This window comes from Parus major, chromosome 5, assembly GCF_001522545.3.
Source record: "Parus major isolate Abel chromosome 5, Parus_major1.1, whole genome shotgun sequence".
Taxonomy (NCBI): Eukaryota; Metazoa; Chordata; class Aves; order Passeriformes; family Paridae; genus Parus; species Parus major.
In genome coordinates this window covers 9819420-9836663 of record NC_031774.1, presented here as the reverse complement: position 1 = coordinate 9836663, position 17244 = coordinate 9819420, and the positions used below count along the sequence as shown (strand labels likewise).

At 41.0% G+C, this 17244-nt stretch overlaps 1 protein-coding gene across 1 annotated transcript; it reads left to right on the top strand.

Annotated features, from left to right (window-relative positions):
• The first annotated feature begins 4138 nt into the window (after window positions 1–4138).
• Window positions 4139–13075, top strand: OLFML1 (olfactomedin like 1). Its single transcript, XM_015629627.3, has 3 exons — window positions 4139–4679; window positions 6520–6808; window positions 10647–13075. The coding sequence occupies exons 1-3, from the start codon at window positions 4554–4556 to the stop codon at window positions 11423–11425; spliced, it is 1194 nt and encodes a 397-aa protein (XP_015485113.1). The 5' UTR covers window positions 4139–4553; the 3' UTR covers window positions 11426–13075.
• The last annotated feature ends 4169 nt before the right edge of the window (window positions 13076–17244 follow it).

Sequence of the window (17244 nt, the reverse complement as noted above, 5' to 3'; positions counted from 1 at the left end):
ATCCTCAGCCAGGCTCTTGCCCTGCCCAAGCTGCATCCTTTGAAACCCTTTATAATAAATCCCCACTTTATTCCTTTAACTCTGCCCAGTCCCTGTCCCAGGGAGCCTCTCACCCCACTGATCTCTAAAGGCCCTTTCCAACACAAAGTATTCCATGATTCTACCATTTAACTAACCCCAACAACAAATCTACACCAATAAAGCGCAGCTTTATTTACGATTTCATTCATGGAGCAGGTCCTGATGCCCCCACTCATTTTTCCTGCAGGTGCTGGGTCCCAGGGAGTTCTGGCATTCCCAGTTTGGGGTGGCACACACCCCAAACACGGCATTCCTAAAGCCTGGGAGCAGCTCTCCATCCTCCCAGCTCACAACACCCTGTTGTGTCTCCTTCCCAGCCTTTGGAATTTTGTGTTCCAGCCGAGTTTTCCTTTCAATTCCCAGAGCTTGGGAGCCGCCTAGTGGAGTCCTCTGCTGAGTCCCAAAATTCTGCCAATCCTTATCTCTGCATCCCTGGCTGATCCCACTCCCAGCCCTGTTTTTACATGAGGACCTCTCTTGGACTTCCTGTGTTTGTCTTTTTTTACAGAAATGGGGCTCGCTTTCTAAGGGATAAAACTGAAGGGAAAACAAACCCCCCAAAAATGAAAGAAAATAAAAATAAAAATAAAAAAATAAGAAAAAAGGCAGAACTGGAATTAAGTGTTGATTTCCCTCTGTGACAAAGATCTTTTCTATCCTCCCAGGACTCAGAATTACACTGGTAGTAACAAGGAACTTGGTTCTGCAGACCCAAATCTTGGCAAAATTAGAAAATACAGAGGTAGACCGTGACACTCTCTATATTATTCATCTAAAGCATCAGGCTGATTCACCAGCATCAAAACCTACCAAAACAGGCAGCTGTAAACTAAACAAAATTGCAATCACAAACAAAATCCCACACAAGCACTGGGGTACCACTGATGCATCAGGCTCAGCAGAATTCTCCTGATGCAGGTGGGCACAAAATCACTGGAAAGCTCTGAATCAGACTCTGATTTTTGCCTTTTCATCTATTATTGCTTTGCATGCTGAGGTTAATTCGAGATGAGAAACATAATTAACCTTGTTTTAATCCAGTGTGTAGTTTGGGAGTAAAATCAGGAGTAAAATCAGGAGTATCTGTGCCCTGCTTGGGTCTGAGTGATGGCAGTGGGGGCTTCCCTCTTGTTCCCAGGGCTGTAAAAACACAGGGAACAGCTTTAGGACAGCATCCATGGCTCAGGAAAAGACAAGGATGAGGGAGCCTGGGACTCAGGGGTGCTCCCAAAGCTCAAAAAGAAAAGTTTTGTGATTCCTGGGAGGAGCTGAGACACCAGAGCAGGACCAGGGGAAAAAGAACCTGATTTATTGTGGCATTTCTCTAGTTTTACCACCTGAAATGACAGAAAGAAACTGACTTATGAAAAAAAAACCAACAAAAACAACAAAACACAGAATGCAATCATAGGAGTAAAATAATACCTGAAAGAAATGTCATTTTCCCCCCCAAATCAAGTACATGCTCTGAACTGATTTCAACATTGCTTTTAAAACACATAAAGCTCCATCCAGCATCTGAAATCAAAACCACAAACACAGATGGAGAGGAAAATGCCTACTTTTCATTTGAAAATATCTAACAGCTGTCAAAACAGACACCAAATGGTAAAAATGTGGAATAAATGCAGCAAAGAAGCAGCACTGACAAGCAAAGGACAACATTTCAGCTGGAGACAGAAGAAGAACAGTGAAAAGGCATATTCACCTACATCTATACACTTATTTCCTTTTAGAGGTTTGAGAATTCCTTTTAGAGATTTCCAATCCAAGGGAGCATTGGTCATGAGAAAAAAAGAGTTCCTTGAGTTAAAAGCAAACTTTTTGCTCTGTTAGAGTGTAATATCCTGTGCACTGAGAACAATGTCTTGCCAGGCGTGCCAAACAATCCTGCTTTAAATCACCATCAGACCTGTGTGTATTTATTTGTTTCTTTGTTTGTTTGCTTGTTATACAGATAATATGTAGCTGGAAAGAAAAAAAACAAAACAAAACAACATTTTTGTACATATCTAGGCTGAACAGAAGATGAAATCAACAACCAAAGCAAAAGAAATGTAAAATAAAAGTGAAGATTTAAGCAGATGTGTAGCCTGCCTTCCCAGAGCTGTGCATGGGACCTGTTGGAGTCTGAAACACAGAGTGTGTGCCCTTTGTGGCTCACTTTGGCTTTGAAGGCACAAAATGGCCCTGATATACTCAGTTATTTTATCTTTACACTTATCCAATTAACAATAGACACGTAAATTATTTTTCTTAATGACCCAATGACCCAACACCTGTGAGCAGCACTGTGACATTTTCTATCCAATCACTCACTGCTACCCAAAAACCTCTAGAAGAACATGAAGAAGAAAGAAGGAAAAGAAACAACACTCTAAACTCTCCATCTTCTGTTTTCCAAACCATTTTAAACTCCAAACTTTACCTTTTTCACCCAGTGACTTAAGAGAACTCTCTAATTTACTCACTCACACTTTCAGCTTTTCTATCCAACTTTAACAGTTGTTTTCATGTATCACCATGAAAACATGCCCATAAATCTCATGTTGTATGAAATTCAGTGTTCTCCTGGATCTCAGAGCCAAGGACACACACTCTGTGTCTCAGACTCCAGCAGGAACCTGGACCACATTTGCCCTTTCCCCCAAGATCACATGGAAATGCCTCAATTGTAGAAATCCCTGGAAGCTTCTGGTCTTTCTGTGCTGATTCTAAGCTGAGGGTGGTTCTGAGAAATGATTCTAAGAAATGATTGAGCAGCTCCACAGAATCCAGCTCCATGTGCAGAATGCACCAGCTTATCCAGCAGCCTTTTTTACCTTTCAGCTTATTTTACCTTTCAGATCATTTTCCCTCTCTTAAAATAAAGGAAAGAAATTATTTCTCTGTATCTTGGCCTCTAACTAGGAGTTCTTGAAAGGAAGTTTGGAATTTGAATTCCAAATCCTCATCAGTCATTACCTGTGGCAGGCACAGGACTCAGAGAACAACTCTGAAGGATCCCAGGTTCACCTCAGAGGTTAGAAAAAGGAATTTTTTTCCTTATGTTGATCTTCCCTGTTGTTGTACCTGATTATTCTGTGGAAAAGAAGACAGCATGTGATGTCAAGCTGTTCCACAGGACAGAACCAAGGAAACACAGACTTGCCAAGGTGTTTGCTCTCAGTGTGAGCTCTCTGTCCCCTCGAGCAGGAGCTCTGGAATAATCACACTGGACTGAAAAATCAGATATTAAACTCTCTGTGCACCACTGACTGTGCCTGTAAATAGGAGCTGGCAGACTCTGTGCCCCTCTTAGGGTAAAGCAATACTAAAATACAGGATCAAAAAACCAAATTTCACTTGGGTGAAATTTGCCTGCAAAGCACACACAGCTACAGTGCAAAAATCAAACCCAGGGAGGAAAAAATCAGCTGTGACACAGGCACACTCCTGAATTCTGCAGTCACATGCTTGCACAAGGGGCAGTCAGAAAGAAAAAGAAAGCTTGGTAAATGTGAGGAGGAAAAATAAAAAAAAAAAAAAAACTAGAAAAAGAAAAATTGGGGAGGGAAAAAGGAAGAGAAGAGGTGGAGAATTCTGAGAAACAGCTTGGCTTCAGATACAAAGGGAGCTTTCTAAGCTCCTGACACGTGGTTTTCCAGCAGTGTTAGCATGGCCATGGGTTTTTCCAAACAAGGCATTCAGTCAGGAAAATGATGACATCAAATAATGATGCAATAATGAGGCAAATTGCCTCAAATGCATTAGGCTCATGGAAGTTAATTATAATTAATTTTAAAGTCAGACTAAGCAGAATTATTGTTCCAAAAGAATTTGTCTGTCGTGGACCCCACTAAAAAGACACAGAGCTGTGTTAAGGGTATGGATTTAAGCTGGAAAAGCACTGCCAAGGGAAAAAAAAAGTAGAAGGAACATTTTTTTAAAAATAAATTATTTGAAAAATGATTTTACCTCTGTTTTGCAGCCCTGAACAGGCTGAATAGTGGAAGTGAAACCAATTTCTTCAGCTGGTTTTACATCCACAGCCACTGAGCACCAGAGCTCCCTGTGAAGGGCTGGGAGTCCACTCTGACTTGCACACAGCAAAAGCAGATGGGAGGAGAAAGGAGGGGAAAATAAATTACTTTTATTTGTATTTATTAAATTTGGCCTACAGGCTCGATGTGACTCAGTGCTGAACATCTGGGACTGATCACAGGATCACAAACTGAGCAGGAGTCATCTGGCTCCTTAGAAATAAACACATCCAGTCCCTCTGCCACAACGTTACTTCCTTATTGATAAAATACAACAGCCATTTTAAATCCTTTTAATCTCTCCAGCCACAGTTTTTTTAACTTATTAGGGGTTTTTAGTATTTTTCTTTCACTTCAGATGATGGCAAATTGCGTTTGACCTTGGACTGGCGGCGTTTGGGATTGCCCACAGCACCGATTCACCGCTCTTCTCCAGAATTCCCTGGCACAATGGTGGCCTTGCAAGTGCATTTTTGGCTGATTGCATCCCTGGTGAGCAGCGTGGCAGCAGCACAGTCCCTGCTGCAGGATGCAGCCCTGCTGAGCTACATTGACCAGCGTTTTCTGGCTCTGGAGGTACGTGCCTGATGAACCCTTCTGCCGATAAAGAGGTTTGGAAATGTGTGGATGTTCCCAGCCCAGGGCAGTCTGGATCATGCACCAAATCAGGAGGGTGAATTTCCAGCTTTTTACCCATGGATGAGTAAAAAAAAAAATCCTTGCTAAAACTTTAACTGCAAAGTTCTCAACTCACCCCATCGTTTTTTGCAGGGTATAATTTCATAATCTTATTTTTCTATTCTGTTATAATTTGTATTTTTTTTTTTTTCTATTACACCGGTGAATTTAGCTTAAAATGCAAATGTTTATGTAGTACTGTCACAGGCCACCCATACAAACATATTGTCACATATTCAAGTATTTATTAACAAGGAGATAGACATTTATCAGGTATTTTTCCTATCTGCAGGTATCCCTGCCTGGAAGGGAAGTTTAAGACACTTTCATGCAAACCAGAAGTGCATCTGCACCTTAAATAAATCTTTAATATCTGGGAGACTGAAACACACTCCTTTCAATCCCCTGAATTCCTTTCAATTTCTTATATAAATACCTCACTTCTTGCTTTTTTCTCTGCAGTAAAAAGCTACCAGCACTGCAGAACACACAATATTGGTGTGCTATAATCATATATTGCTTATTTTAAATTATTGACGTGTCCCTGGCTCCTGGCTTGCACTGGCAGACTTAGAGAGGAGCTCGACTTGCCTGATTTCACCTCCCTTTTTGTACAAAGCCCTCATTAATCTTATCTTCTCAGCACAGAAGGAGCAGAAGGATTAACCTGATATTCTTTCTCTTCCCATTCTGCAGAGATTTACATTTTCTTTGCCACTCCAGGAGTAACTTCACCTGGCAACTTCTATTCCACTAAAAAATTGGGGAGCCCATTTGGTGCAAGGGCCACAAAAGTAACAGGACAAAGAGTGAGGCAGATGCTGAAAACAGCACCTGAGAACACTAAAAATGAAAGTTTTGTAGAAAGTCATTTAGCAGCTTCCTGGGGATTTTTGGCCTTGTGTGAATGGGGCAGAGAGGAGGTGGAAACCACAAAGAAAACACAGCTTACAGAGCAAACCAAAGATCTGCTCAGGTTCCTCATCTTCCCAAAGTGCCAGCTGGGCTACTCTTTTCAGGACACCTCTGAAGCAGCTGAGTTGCAACAGAGAAACCATATTATTTACCTTTGAAAACGCTGATAATATGAATTTAGGTGTAAAGAAATAGTTCTTTGGTTTTCTTTGTTTGTTTTGTTGCTGTTGTTTGGTTTTGTTGCTGTTGTTTTGCATTTTTCTTAAACACAGCCAATAATTTTTTATTTTTTTTTTAAAAAAAGAAACAACACAAAACTGCTTCAAACATAGAATTTTCATTTTCACCTTTCAGTGGGTGAAAAATTGCCACACTAGATTCTGCCTCTGTCACAAAGGTGTGTTCATGTGAAGTGTTCATGGCTATAATTTCCTGCAGAAAACCCTTTGAGAGTGCTTCAGCAGTGCTCCCACAGGAGGAGTTCCTGAAAGTTTTTTGGGAAGCAAAAGTCATCAGAGATCATGAGCCCTTAATTATCCCTGGCTGCTTCCATCAGAGCACTTTTCTTTAGGCAGCAAAACAAAGTATCTGGCTGTCAGTAACCACGTTGAGGTTAAAAATGTGGATTTTTGTGCAGACTTTAGGATTTTGCAGCAGTTTGAGATGTTCTGCTGGCACAGCCACCCAGCCAGGACTGGGGTTGGGGTGGGTGGGTGCAGGGGCACTGGGAGGGAGCAGCACAGGGGTTAAAGTACCAGTGAGGCTGTGATGTACATGGAATATCCACATCAATCCTCGTGTTCTTCCCGTGTTCCCACTCCAGAGGAGGCTGGAGAAATGCAGCCAAGACCTGCTGGAGTATGTGGAGGAATTCCGAGAGTTTTCCCAGGCGCTGCTGTCCCGCCTGGCAGCGCTGAAGGCTGGCAAGGCTGAGCTCGGGGGACAAGTGCAGACTCTGCTGTCCAGGCTGGAGAGGGCACAGAGGGACATCGACTATTTGGGATCTACCACGGGTTCCAACGCCTGCCTGGACGTGCACCAGGACCTGCTGGAACAGCAGCTGCTGGAAGAGGCAGAGGAGAAAAACAGGATCAAACTCATGCTTAATGCAAGTAAGAGTGTCCTGATGGGACATTGGTGGCTGGGTTCTTTATCCCAGGACTGAGATTGATGAGAGAGAGGCAGTTTGCTCTTGTCCAGACTTGGTTGTTTATTCTTTTATCTATATTACATATACAGGATACAAGGAGCTGAGTGCACTAAGATAGAAAGGTGCAAAATGGCCAACAAAGATCTTCTTTAAGGTCTTTCATATGTCTATTTATATATATTTATATATATTTATATATATTTATATGTCTATATATTTACCCAATTGACAAACACCCAGTAAATTATTTTTATTATAATTTTCTAATTCAGATATATAAAAATATATAAAACATTAATATATATCATAATTACTTATCTTATATGTACAGTATATAATACTACTAATTATTAATAAATATATTTAAAATATATAAATTTATATCTAATAAATAAATATTTAAAATATATAAACATATATTATAAAATATATAAATGTATTACTAATTATATTATATATATTCTATGTTTTATATATTATATAGAATATAAGATATATTATATATAAAATATTAATTATATATTATATATAATATATGATATATGATATATGATATATGATATATTATATGTTATATATTATATATTATATATTATATATAATGTATGATATATGATCTATGATATATTATATGTTATATATTATATATTATATATAATGTAATATCTTAATATATTATTATAGTACTATTAATTATTAAATAATTAATTTATAACATGAATTACAGTATTATCATTTATTTTATTATAATATTAATAAAATAATATAATATATTATATTTTAATATTTATAATATTTTTTTCTAATTATTTTCCCAATAACCCAACACCTGAGTGCTGCACTGCAGCACTTTTTATCCAATCACTCATTGCTACCCAAAAACCCTTAGAAGAAGAAGAAAGAAGAAGGACAAGAGACAACACCCTAAATCCTCCATCTTGTCTCCTGTTCTCTAAACTGATTTAAACCCCAAACTTTAACTTTTTCACCCAGTGACTTCAGAAAACTCTCTAATTTACACATTTACACTTCTAGATTTCTATTTAACACTTGTTTTCATGGAGTTATATGAAATTCAGTGTTTTTTTGGATGTCAGAGATATCAGAGATAAGGGCACACACTCTGTGCCTCTGACCCCAATATAAAACCAGTTTATTTTTATTATCAGTTTTATTTATCAGTTATTATTATTCTGACACAGGGAGAACAGGTTTTTGTTACAGATTATTGCAAGGGGTTCTGGGCTGTGTAAATACTAGATTTATAAAACCCATGTATATGCAAAAATAATGTATGGGAGAAGGAAGGAGGAAAACACAGTTCAAATATTTACTTTGCAGAAATTCTACTGTGTATCAAATTAATTCTCCAGAAGTTACTTTTTGTTATAAAATAAGGTAAAATCCTCTGAAGGTGTGCTCTTGTAAAGCCCCAGAAAAACTCATTTCTGAGTACTGCAGCTGTACTAAGGAATTAATGGTGGTCTTTGCTTTTTGGACTAAGCAGGGCCAAAAACCTCAACTCAAAAGTAATTTTTTTACTTTTTAATTAATTTTTTAATTAAAAAAATCACTTTAGTTTGCAAATGAGGTGTTATGGTAGCCAGCATGAAGAATATATGCACAATCTAGAGTTTTTATTTTTTAAACCAATGACATTTTGTAATTATCTTCACCTTAAAAGGTTGTGACACAGGCATATTTAATTATATTATATATATTATATTATATATATACAGGCATATATAATTATATTATAGGCATATTTAAAGCAGTCTGTTTTCATAGTAGTAAGAAATGAAGAGCAAACAATAAGAAATACAAACTGTAATTTTTTTAAAAGTCAGTGAAAGAACTTTAGCATCATCAATGACACAGTTCCACTGACTTCAGCAGAATTAGGCTGATTTAATTTTACACATAAGATTCCAATTTCTTCCTCGAACTTTTCAAGGCAGATGCTTACAGAAGCAATCTCCTATTCTGCTCCTGAGCTCTCCTCACACTCCACAATTCAGTGCCCTGAACATCAATAGTTTCTCTTTTCCATTTAGAGAACTTTTGAGCATTTTAGGCATTTTTTTTTTCAGGGAGGAAAAAAAACTGGGGATTTTTAAATTGACTGTGTGTGGTTAGGGCACTTTGAAAATTGTATCTTTCTGAGACTTTCAGTGGGAAAAAATTACTTTCTATTTTCCTTAGTTGGAAATTATTACTTTTAACTTTATTGTAGCAGCTCATAGCAACTTTATTTTCAGTTTGTTCTCTACTGTCAGTACTAGTCAGGTGCTTTTCCCATGGAATTTGATGGCAAAAGTATTCCCTCTGCAGGTTTTTCAGCACTTAGAAAAAGTAGGAAGATCTAGAAAACAGAAGCAGCTCTGCTTCTATGCTGTTCATATCTTAACCAGACTCTGTGATTATTTTTGCTGAGCCACTTCACAAATCTAGCAGAAAAGAGCTAAGTCCAGCTTTGTTACTGGGCTTGGATCAAGTTTGCACAGAGAATAACAATCAGACAAAAATCTGGTTATTTCCCCTGCAGAGGAAGATGCTGCTAAGGCTGCCTGGGCTTTTTGATTCAGAAGCTTTAATTTCTTTTTTTTTTTAAAATCTATTTAACCAATAAATGTTAGATTTGAGAAAGCTCTTGTGTCTTATTCAGGGGAGGCACCTCCAGAGTGAGGACTCCCAGGAAAAAAACCCCACTCTGTAGCAGCAATATCCAAAAACTTTGATTAGAGGGTATCAGTGCCCACAAATGACATAAAAATTGCTTTCTACAGGCAGCTGCAATCTTGCCACTGGCTTCAACAGGTTCATATCAGGCCAAATAAGGGGGCTGCTTTTGCTTTCTCCATTTCATCTGCTGCCAGAACTTCCTGCCTTAGAGCTTTGTTTGTCCTGTTTACTGAGATGGCTGCACTCCACTCACAGCAATTTTTCAAACTTCAAATGCTGAGCCTCCTAATTTATGGGTGCCTTTGATAAACAAGCTGGTTAATATGTTTTGCAATAGTTGTTGGTTTGTTTTTGGTTTTTTTCCTGGAAAGGATGTTGCTTGATAAAGATCTCAGAGCTTAAATGCCTGAGTCCTCGCAGGCTCGGTGCTTTCTGGTCTGAAACATCCCTGCAGAGTGCACACAAAATGTAAATTATTAAAATTAATTAAGTTATTAGAGCAGCCACTCGCTCTGCTGCCTCATTCCTTTGAGTGCAGGTGCTGCCAGGGGGAATGGGAAGATAGCCCAGTGGTTTTGCTTTCTGTTATTCTGATCTATTTTTATTCCTATTTATACTATAAATGCATAAAAATGAAGTTACCTGAAGACCAGTCCTGAAACAAAAATATTATATACGTGGATAATGGATTTTAATCTGCATGCCTCCAACCAGAAATAACTCTGATTACTGTTTGATCTAAACCAGAAGTCAGTTCTCTGAAGTAAAAATTACAGCCCTGTAAAAGGACAGACAAGGATAATCACAAAATCACTAGCTGTGCTCTTGGCCTCCTCTCAGACACAAAAATATCCAAATGTTTTGGATAACACTGGTGTAACAGAACAGAACCCAACACTTTATAGGTAGATGAAGACACCACAGCTCTCTTAGCAGCAATATATCAAATAAAACTATTTTCAGCACTATTTACCACAGCCACGCTGCTGACACCTTTACTGGTACATTGTCTCTGGCCTTAGAGATGAATTAAAAGGAAACTAAGTAATTGAAAGAAAACAGAAAATTTACAGATATTCTAATTATTTTTTTCTTTGTCTTTGGGTATTTCTTTGCAGGTTGTGACCACGTTCTTGCAGGCATTAGGTCCCTAAAGGTGGTTAAGAAGACTGGAGGAAAGCACGGCTCCTGGATGAAAGATCCCGGCAGAAAGCACGCCAAGATTTATTTACTGAGCGGCTCTGTAAATAACGTGGTTTGGGAATTTGCAAACATCATGGCTTTCATGGAAAGCAACCAGACCCTGAAGGCTCACAGAGTCCCCTTGGCACTGCCCTGGGAAGGAACTGGCCACGTCATCCACCAGGGTTTCCTCTTCTACCACAGGCACGGCTCCTTGAACGAGATCATCAAATTCCACATCCAGAGGAGAAGCGTCGCCGGCCAGATGCTGCTGCCGGGGGCTGGGAGGATTCCTGCCTACCAGCTCTCTCCACAGACAAAAATAGACCTGGCTGTGGATGAGCAGGGGCTGTGGGCCCTCCACGCAGAGCCAGAGACCGGGGGAAACATCGTCATCACCAAAATCAACCCCGCGGCCATGGCGGTGGAGCACAGCTGGGACTCGCCCTGCAGCAGCGAGGGTGCTGAGGCAGCTTTCATGGCCTGCAACACCCTCCACGTGGTCTACAACTCTCCTTCTGGAGGCTCCTCCCGCATCCAGTGCGTTTATGATGTTCTGGGAGCTCCAGGTGTCCCCCTAAAGCCAGGGCTGCATTTCCCCAAGCGCCAGGGCGGCCACTCCAGCGTGCACTACAACCCGAAGGAAAGGCAGCTCTTTGCTTGGGGTGATGGATCCCAGATCGTTTACAAGCTTCACACAGAGCAAAAAGCTTAGAAATCTTTAAAAAAAGAAGTTAAAATCTTTAGCAGCTTCTCAAGTAGATGTGAAAGCCGCCAGTCCCAGGCCAACACAGCCATTAATGTGTCTTAAAATGACATTATTACAACTTTCATCCATTTTACATAACTTAAGGCTTATGTACCCCAGTAATTTTAATTCCCAATTGAGAATAAGTGAAGATTCCATTAATATAAATACCACACATGCCGGTATTTATGTATTTATATAAAAATATATATACATTTACATAAAAAACCCACCTACCCCCCACCCCCCAAGGCACAAATTAAAGTCTAAGGTTAATTTAAAAAAAAAAAATACCCCATTTCTGACAGGTTCTCTTCCTACTGAAAATGTTTTCTGCTTCAACACCATGGATATCGAATCAGAAATCCTTCCTGTCCAAAACACAGTCTGACAACCTTCACAGCTCTGAAGATCACAGAAATCCCTCTGGTGAGCAATATGAAATCAAACACTTTCAGAGACACTAGCTAGAAGTTTTAACAGGAGAGGTTCATTATCCCACAAAATGTAGGAATAGACACCTCCACAAATATGGCTTATATTTAACATAAAACTCTTTAAACCTGTTCCTATTCATTGAACTTCTAGAGTTCATGGAAACTCTACATTTCTTATCCACATAGCTGTTTCCACTGTGGATCCTGCCAGATATTCACTTTTATCAGCTCCAAGTTGCCACTTCTCAGCATTTTTTGAGCAGACCACAGTTAGTGTGTCAGAAGGAATGTTCTAGGTGAGCTGCTCTGTATCACACACTGCTTTTAAAGGCTCTGCATGTCATCCTGAGGTGGTTTTCTCATCAGGTCTCTTTCAGCACTTGTGAGGCATTCTTCCCAATGTTTCAAGTCACTTTTGTTGATTATAGCAGCTTTCTCATCCTATCCTCCAGGAAAAGTGCAATAGGTGAGGGCATGGCACTGCTCAGCCCTGGATTTGTGAGTCACAGATAAACTCCAGGTGTTTTTGTCTCAAAAACAATGTTAAATAATATTTTTTTTTAAAAAATACTGTGAAATACAGGTATAGACTCTATTTTTTATATATTTTAATGACAGCTGCATATGCCTAATAGCAAACAAACAAGGAAACACACCAAAAAAATTCCTCTCCCCCCAAAAAACCACAAATAATGGTGCTTAAAAAGCAATCCGCAGCTTTTCCTACATCCTACAGAAAACCCAGTGTGTTCATTACACTGAGAGAGCTGCTGTTCTGCTTAAAAATATCTTACAGAGAGCAGCCAAACATCGGGGAATGGTTCTGAAAAGGAGTTCCAGAGCACAATTAGGAGTGTACAGAGTGCTGGGCTGCACCAGTGCCACACTGCCTTCAGCAAAAGGAACTTCATCAGTCCAAGGCCTCTAATTAGTGAGTGGAGCTCTGTTTCTGTGTCACTGCAGACACAGGAGGCACAGCCACAGCCATCCTGGGGCTGGAAGGGAGGTGGGCTGTCACTGTGGGACCCTGGGATAAAGGCAATATTTGCCCCTTTTATTCCTCTTCTGTAAAATTACAAAATGCAAAATGGCATCAGCCACCTCTGGGATGCTGTGAGAACTTTTATTGGGAAGGATGTGTGACTTTCTTTATTTAAGAAATAAAGCCTCTGGATGTAAATATGGGTTGAGTCTGCTTTTTAGGAAAGGGGCTCTTGGGATGTGGGTGTGTGCCACGTGATTACAGAGCAGACAAAGCCCACACTGCTCTTCCAGAGAAAGATTTTAATGTGAAATCCTCAAAAGTTTGGGCAGGGTCATGTCCCTGCGTGCTGCTGTGCATGGAGGCCCAGGGGACAGGGCAGGACAGGAGCTGGCATCCTTTGGGGCGCTCCCAGCACCACACCAGGAATCTGTGGGAGACCACTGAGGAAAGCTCCTCATTCCTGGAGGTGGAGGGAAGGGAGCATTTTCCAGTCTGAGCTTGGCCTTTGCTCTATTTTACAGTTTTAGGATGAACTTTCCAGCTGTTTTCATTTCTCCCACTCCCTGTGGGTATTTTGGGTCCCATTCCCGCGCTCATCTGCGAGTTCCACCGCGTACCTTTCACCACAGCTGGGACCAAGACAAAAACCACCTCCTCTCACCTCAGCACTGCTCCCACTGTTGCTGGAGCAGAGCACAGAGCAGGCTGCTGGTCCTGGAGCACAGAACAGGCTGGGGAACTGGCTGAGGGTTGGGGCAGCACACGGATTTCCTGGGCTGCAGCGTCTCTGGGCTTGCAGCATCGCTGACACAGCTGAGGGAGTCACCTCTGTGGGTATGGTCTGCTCTGCTGATCAGGGAACATCCTGGCAAGAAAAGGACAGCAGGCACTCTCCTCCAGCTTCCTGCTGATGTCTTGAATAGATGTATTCATGATAAATGTATGATTTCATTAATTTTCGTAAGCGATAGCACACAAGCAGATTATTTTTGAGAAAGTCAGAAGAGAACATTTGGTTAACTCCCAGACGACAAAGGGCAAGAAATAAAAGACTGTCTGTTCAGCAGCTGAAAGGAAAGAATGACAAATATCTGAACTGAATAATCTGCTCCAAGACAGCAGTCTCCAAAAGGCGAGGACAAAGGACTGTCAGGAGGCAGGAGACAGCCATGACAAGACTGCATGAAAGAGGGCATTGACTTCCAGTGCAGGTAGATGCTCTGATTGTTACCATGGAAATGGAATTGCTACAAGGGGATGAACACAGAGGAGTCTTCATCAGGAACAAAAAAACCACAAATGAGTTTATGACCTCTACCTTCACCATCTAGATAGTGTCCATTACTCTCCTTGTTATTCAAGTCCTTTTATGCTGCACCTTCTCCATGTGCTCATTTCTCCTGAGCCACTGGCTTTTGGATGCTTCACATCCTCAGCCTCCTCTGGAGGGGAATTCTACACCCTCTGCTGTGACAGCAGGATCATTACCCTCCCAACAAAAGCATCTCTCCTCGGAGCTCTGGCTGGGATGGAATCCCTCTCCTCTTCACTGGCACTACAGTCACCTCATCCTTTTCCTGCACAAAGTCGTGACTGCCTGTTGCTGCTGAAGATGAACAGATCACACAGACACAGGTCGAGGTGTAGTGAAAGGAACAGCAAAGTTTATTTTTCCTCCCAGGATTTATAGGCTTGTGACCACAGCCAGGGATTGGATGGTCAGGATAACACTTTCTCACTGCACTGGCCATGAGAGATGCCCATCACAAGACGTGGAACAAAAAGAATGTTCACATATCTACGTTTACAGTTACTGTCCTGGGAAAGTCTTTAGAAAACCATGTCAGCAAGCTCAGAAGCTGAGTTTTCAGGGTGACAACTGCCCCTTGCCACAGTGGCCTCCAGTGACAGATGCTCCTCATTCCCCCTGCCCTCCATTCCTTCTGCCAGCTCTTCCACAGAAAGGTGGCTCAGGTCAGGGTAATCTGCAGTGATTACACCCTGTTGGCACTGGGAGCAGTCAGAGTTACCACAGACCAAAAGGTTTTCTGCTTTCTCTGTTAATTGACACTCGTGTGATGGATTTAAGCTTTCTGTGCTTTCTTATTTGGGTTTTGTGGGTACCAAGGACCACAGCAACTTACCAGAAGAGCAGAGTGATGCTAGGAGCATGCCAGTTTAACTGGGTTTATTTTTGCAGTGCCCATCAGAGATAAGCTTGTTTGTCAGAAAATAACCTTCCTGTCTCTTGCTCTTCTTCATTCCCACCTGCCTGGGTCTGGAGGATGAGAGCCCCTTTCAGCATTCACCCAAGCAGCCCCCAAAAACACACACTAAATGTTTGTTACAGGAGAGTTTATCACTAAAAAATGCAGCTGCTGCCTGCCTGCTGTCTCCCTGCTCTGTCACCACACATGATTTTCCCCCTGTGCTGTTTCCCAGCCAGCTGCAGGACACAGAAGTTGCAAAATCAAAACAATTCAAACACAGCTCTCCTCCTACTGAAGGAACAGCTCCTCCTGAAGGCAGAAATCAGGACCTGTGGCTTTTCCAGTTGGTTGGAATTTTCTGTGGGTTTGCATATAAGAAGGCAATATTTTATTAGACTTCCACCATACTTTTTTTCCCAGAAAAAGGAATGTATGGACTCCCAGCATCAGTAAAGCTGGAAAAGATCTCTGAGTCCAAACTCTGACCAGGTGCCACATCACCTCCAGGGATGGAGGCTCCCCCACCCCCCTGGGCAGCCCCTTCCAGTGTCCAGCACCTTTCTGTTGGTGATATCTGGATATTGCTGCCTTCTTCCCTGCTGCTCCTACTGGCAGCATAAACCATGGATGTCATTTGTCTCAGGATTTGTTATTGTAAAATTTATCAAAAAAGCCCTTGTTACTTTAAATCCCTGTTAAAAATAATTTGGAGCAGGTAAAAACTTGATGTGGAAAAGGTTAATAAAAGAACATTTTTAACTGTTCCCTCTGCAAATTTCTTGCAGATAACCATCTGCTTTTCCTTCTTATTTAGGGCTGACTTCTCCATGGGACTGACCCCATCCAGTGAGTCAGTTCCTACTCCATGATTACAGGACTGGGGCTCCTCTTTTGGCTTTTTGAGCTGTTACTGAAGAGTAGGAGAACAAAGAGGGGAAAAAAACAAAACTGTGGAAAATGTTTTATTTTATAAACCTTTAGAAGTACCTCAAACAGTAAATACTTCTGAGGTGGCTAATTTTTGAGAGTTGCTACAGACTCTGACCTGTTTTTTTATTTCCCAAAGCTATCTTCATTCAACTAATCTGAAAACTAATGCTGAAAAGATATGGAATTTTTGGGAGCAGCTGTAGAAATACCCACTTTAGGATGTGTGCAAACAAAAATCCACCTATGTTAAACCTACACAGTCTGTGTAGGTAATTCTGACCTTGGGTAGGGGGAAAAACGTGGTTGGATTTATCTGTAAGGCTCATCTGAATTCAAAATAAAACCACAGCCACGTGAAGTGCTGCTGTCATTTCTGGCTTTAGCAGATCAGTTTTTAGGGAGAAATTTCACTCAAACTGTGAACTCAAAAACTTGGTACCCACTGAGGTATTTCCTCACTCCCTGTCATGAGGAGGGCAGTGACATCTCTAATGAACACAAACAGAGGCTCCACTTTTTACTGCCTTGAGTCCCTGCAGTCAAACCAACAAGTCAAATTTCTCAGTAACAACTCAATTTTTGGCCTGCTCATTTCCACCAAAATTAATCTGAAAAACAGGCAGAAAAAAGAAAAAAAAAAATAAAAGGAAAGGGAGATAACTCAGTGAGGGCAAGAGCAAAGAGCTGCACTTAGGCAGGAATGATTTTCACAGTTCCAGAAGAACCCCAAGCTTCCAAACAAATATTGCAATACAGTAAATCAGAGGAGAAGAGCTGGTTCCCCACCTCACCCATGGACAGAAATAAATCAAACTGCACTCAGGTTGGACCCTGGACAATTGTCTGTCTGCAAGGCCCTGGCACAGACCTGCTGACCCCAGAATTTCCAGTGACAGAGCACCAACAATTTCCACTGGCTTGAGCAACCTTGCATTTTGTCAGGGGATTGATTGCTGCAGACAGGTAGAGATGTTATAAAAGGGCCTTATAAAATATGGTTCATATGCTGTTCTAGCTAAAAATCATAAGAATGAAGGCAGTTAACACAACAACCTGTTCTTGGAGAGAAAAATAAGTTGCACCTGTGATAACAAAAGGTCTGTCCCATGAGAATCCACAGAAGAAAATATGTAAACATCTATGAATAGAAGTCTTAACACATCCACACCTTCTAAGCAATGAATTTAGTGGCAAGGAAACTTCTGGTCAATGGGAGTTAAGCAC

Bases quoted from the DNA above. Each gene is read 5' to 3' on its own strand.
- OLFML1 (XM_015629627.3), top strand. From the start codon at position 4,554: ATGGTGGCCTTGCAAGTGCATTTTTGGCTGATTGCATCCCTGGTGAGC. The intron at 4,680-6,519 runs GTACGTGCCTGA...TTCCCACTCCAG, and splicing joins AGCGTTTTCTGGCTCTGGAG to AGGAGGCTGGAGAAATGCAG. The intron at 6,809-10,646 runs GTAAGAGTGTCC...ATTTCTTTGCAG, and splicing joins CAAACTCATGCTTAATGCAA to GTTGTGACCACGTTCTTGCA.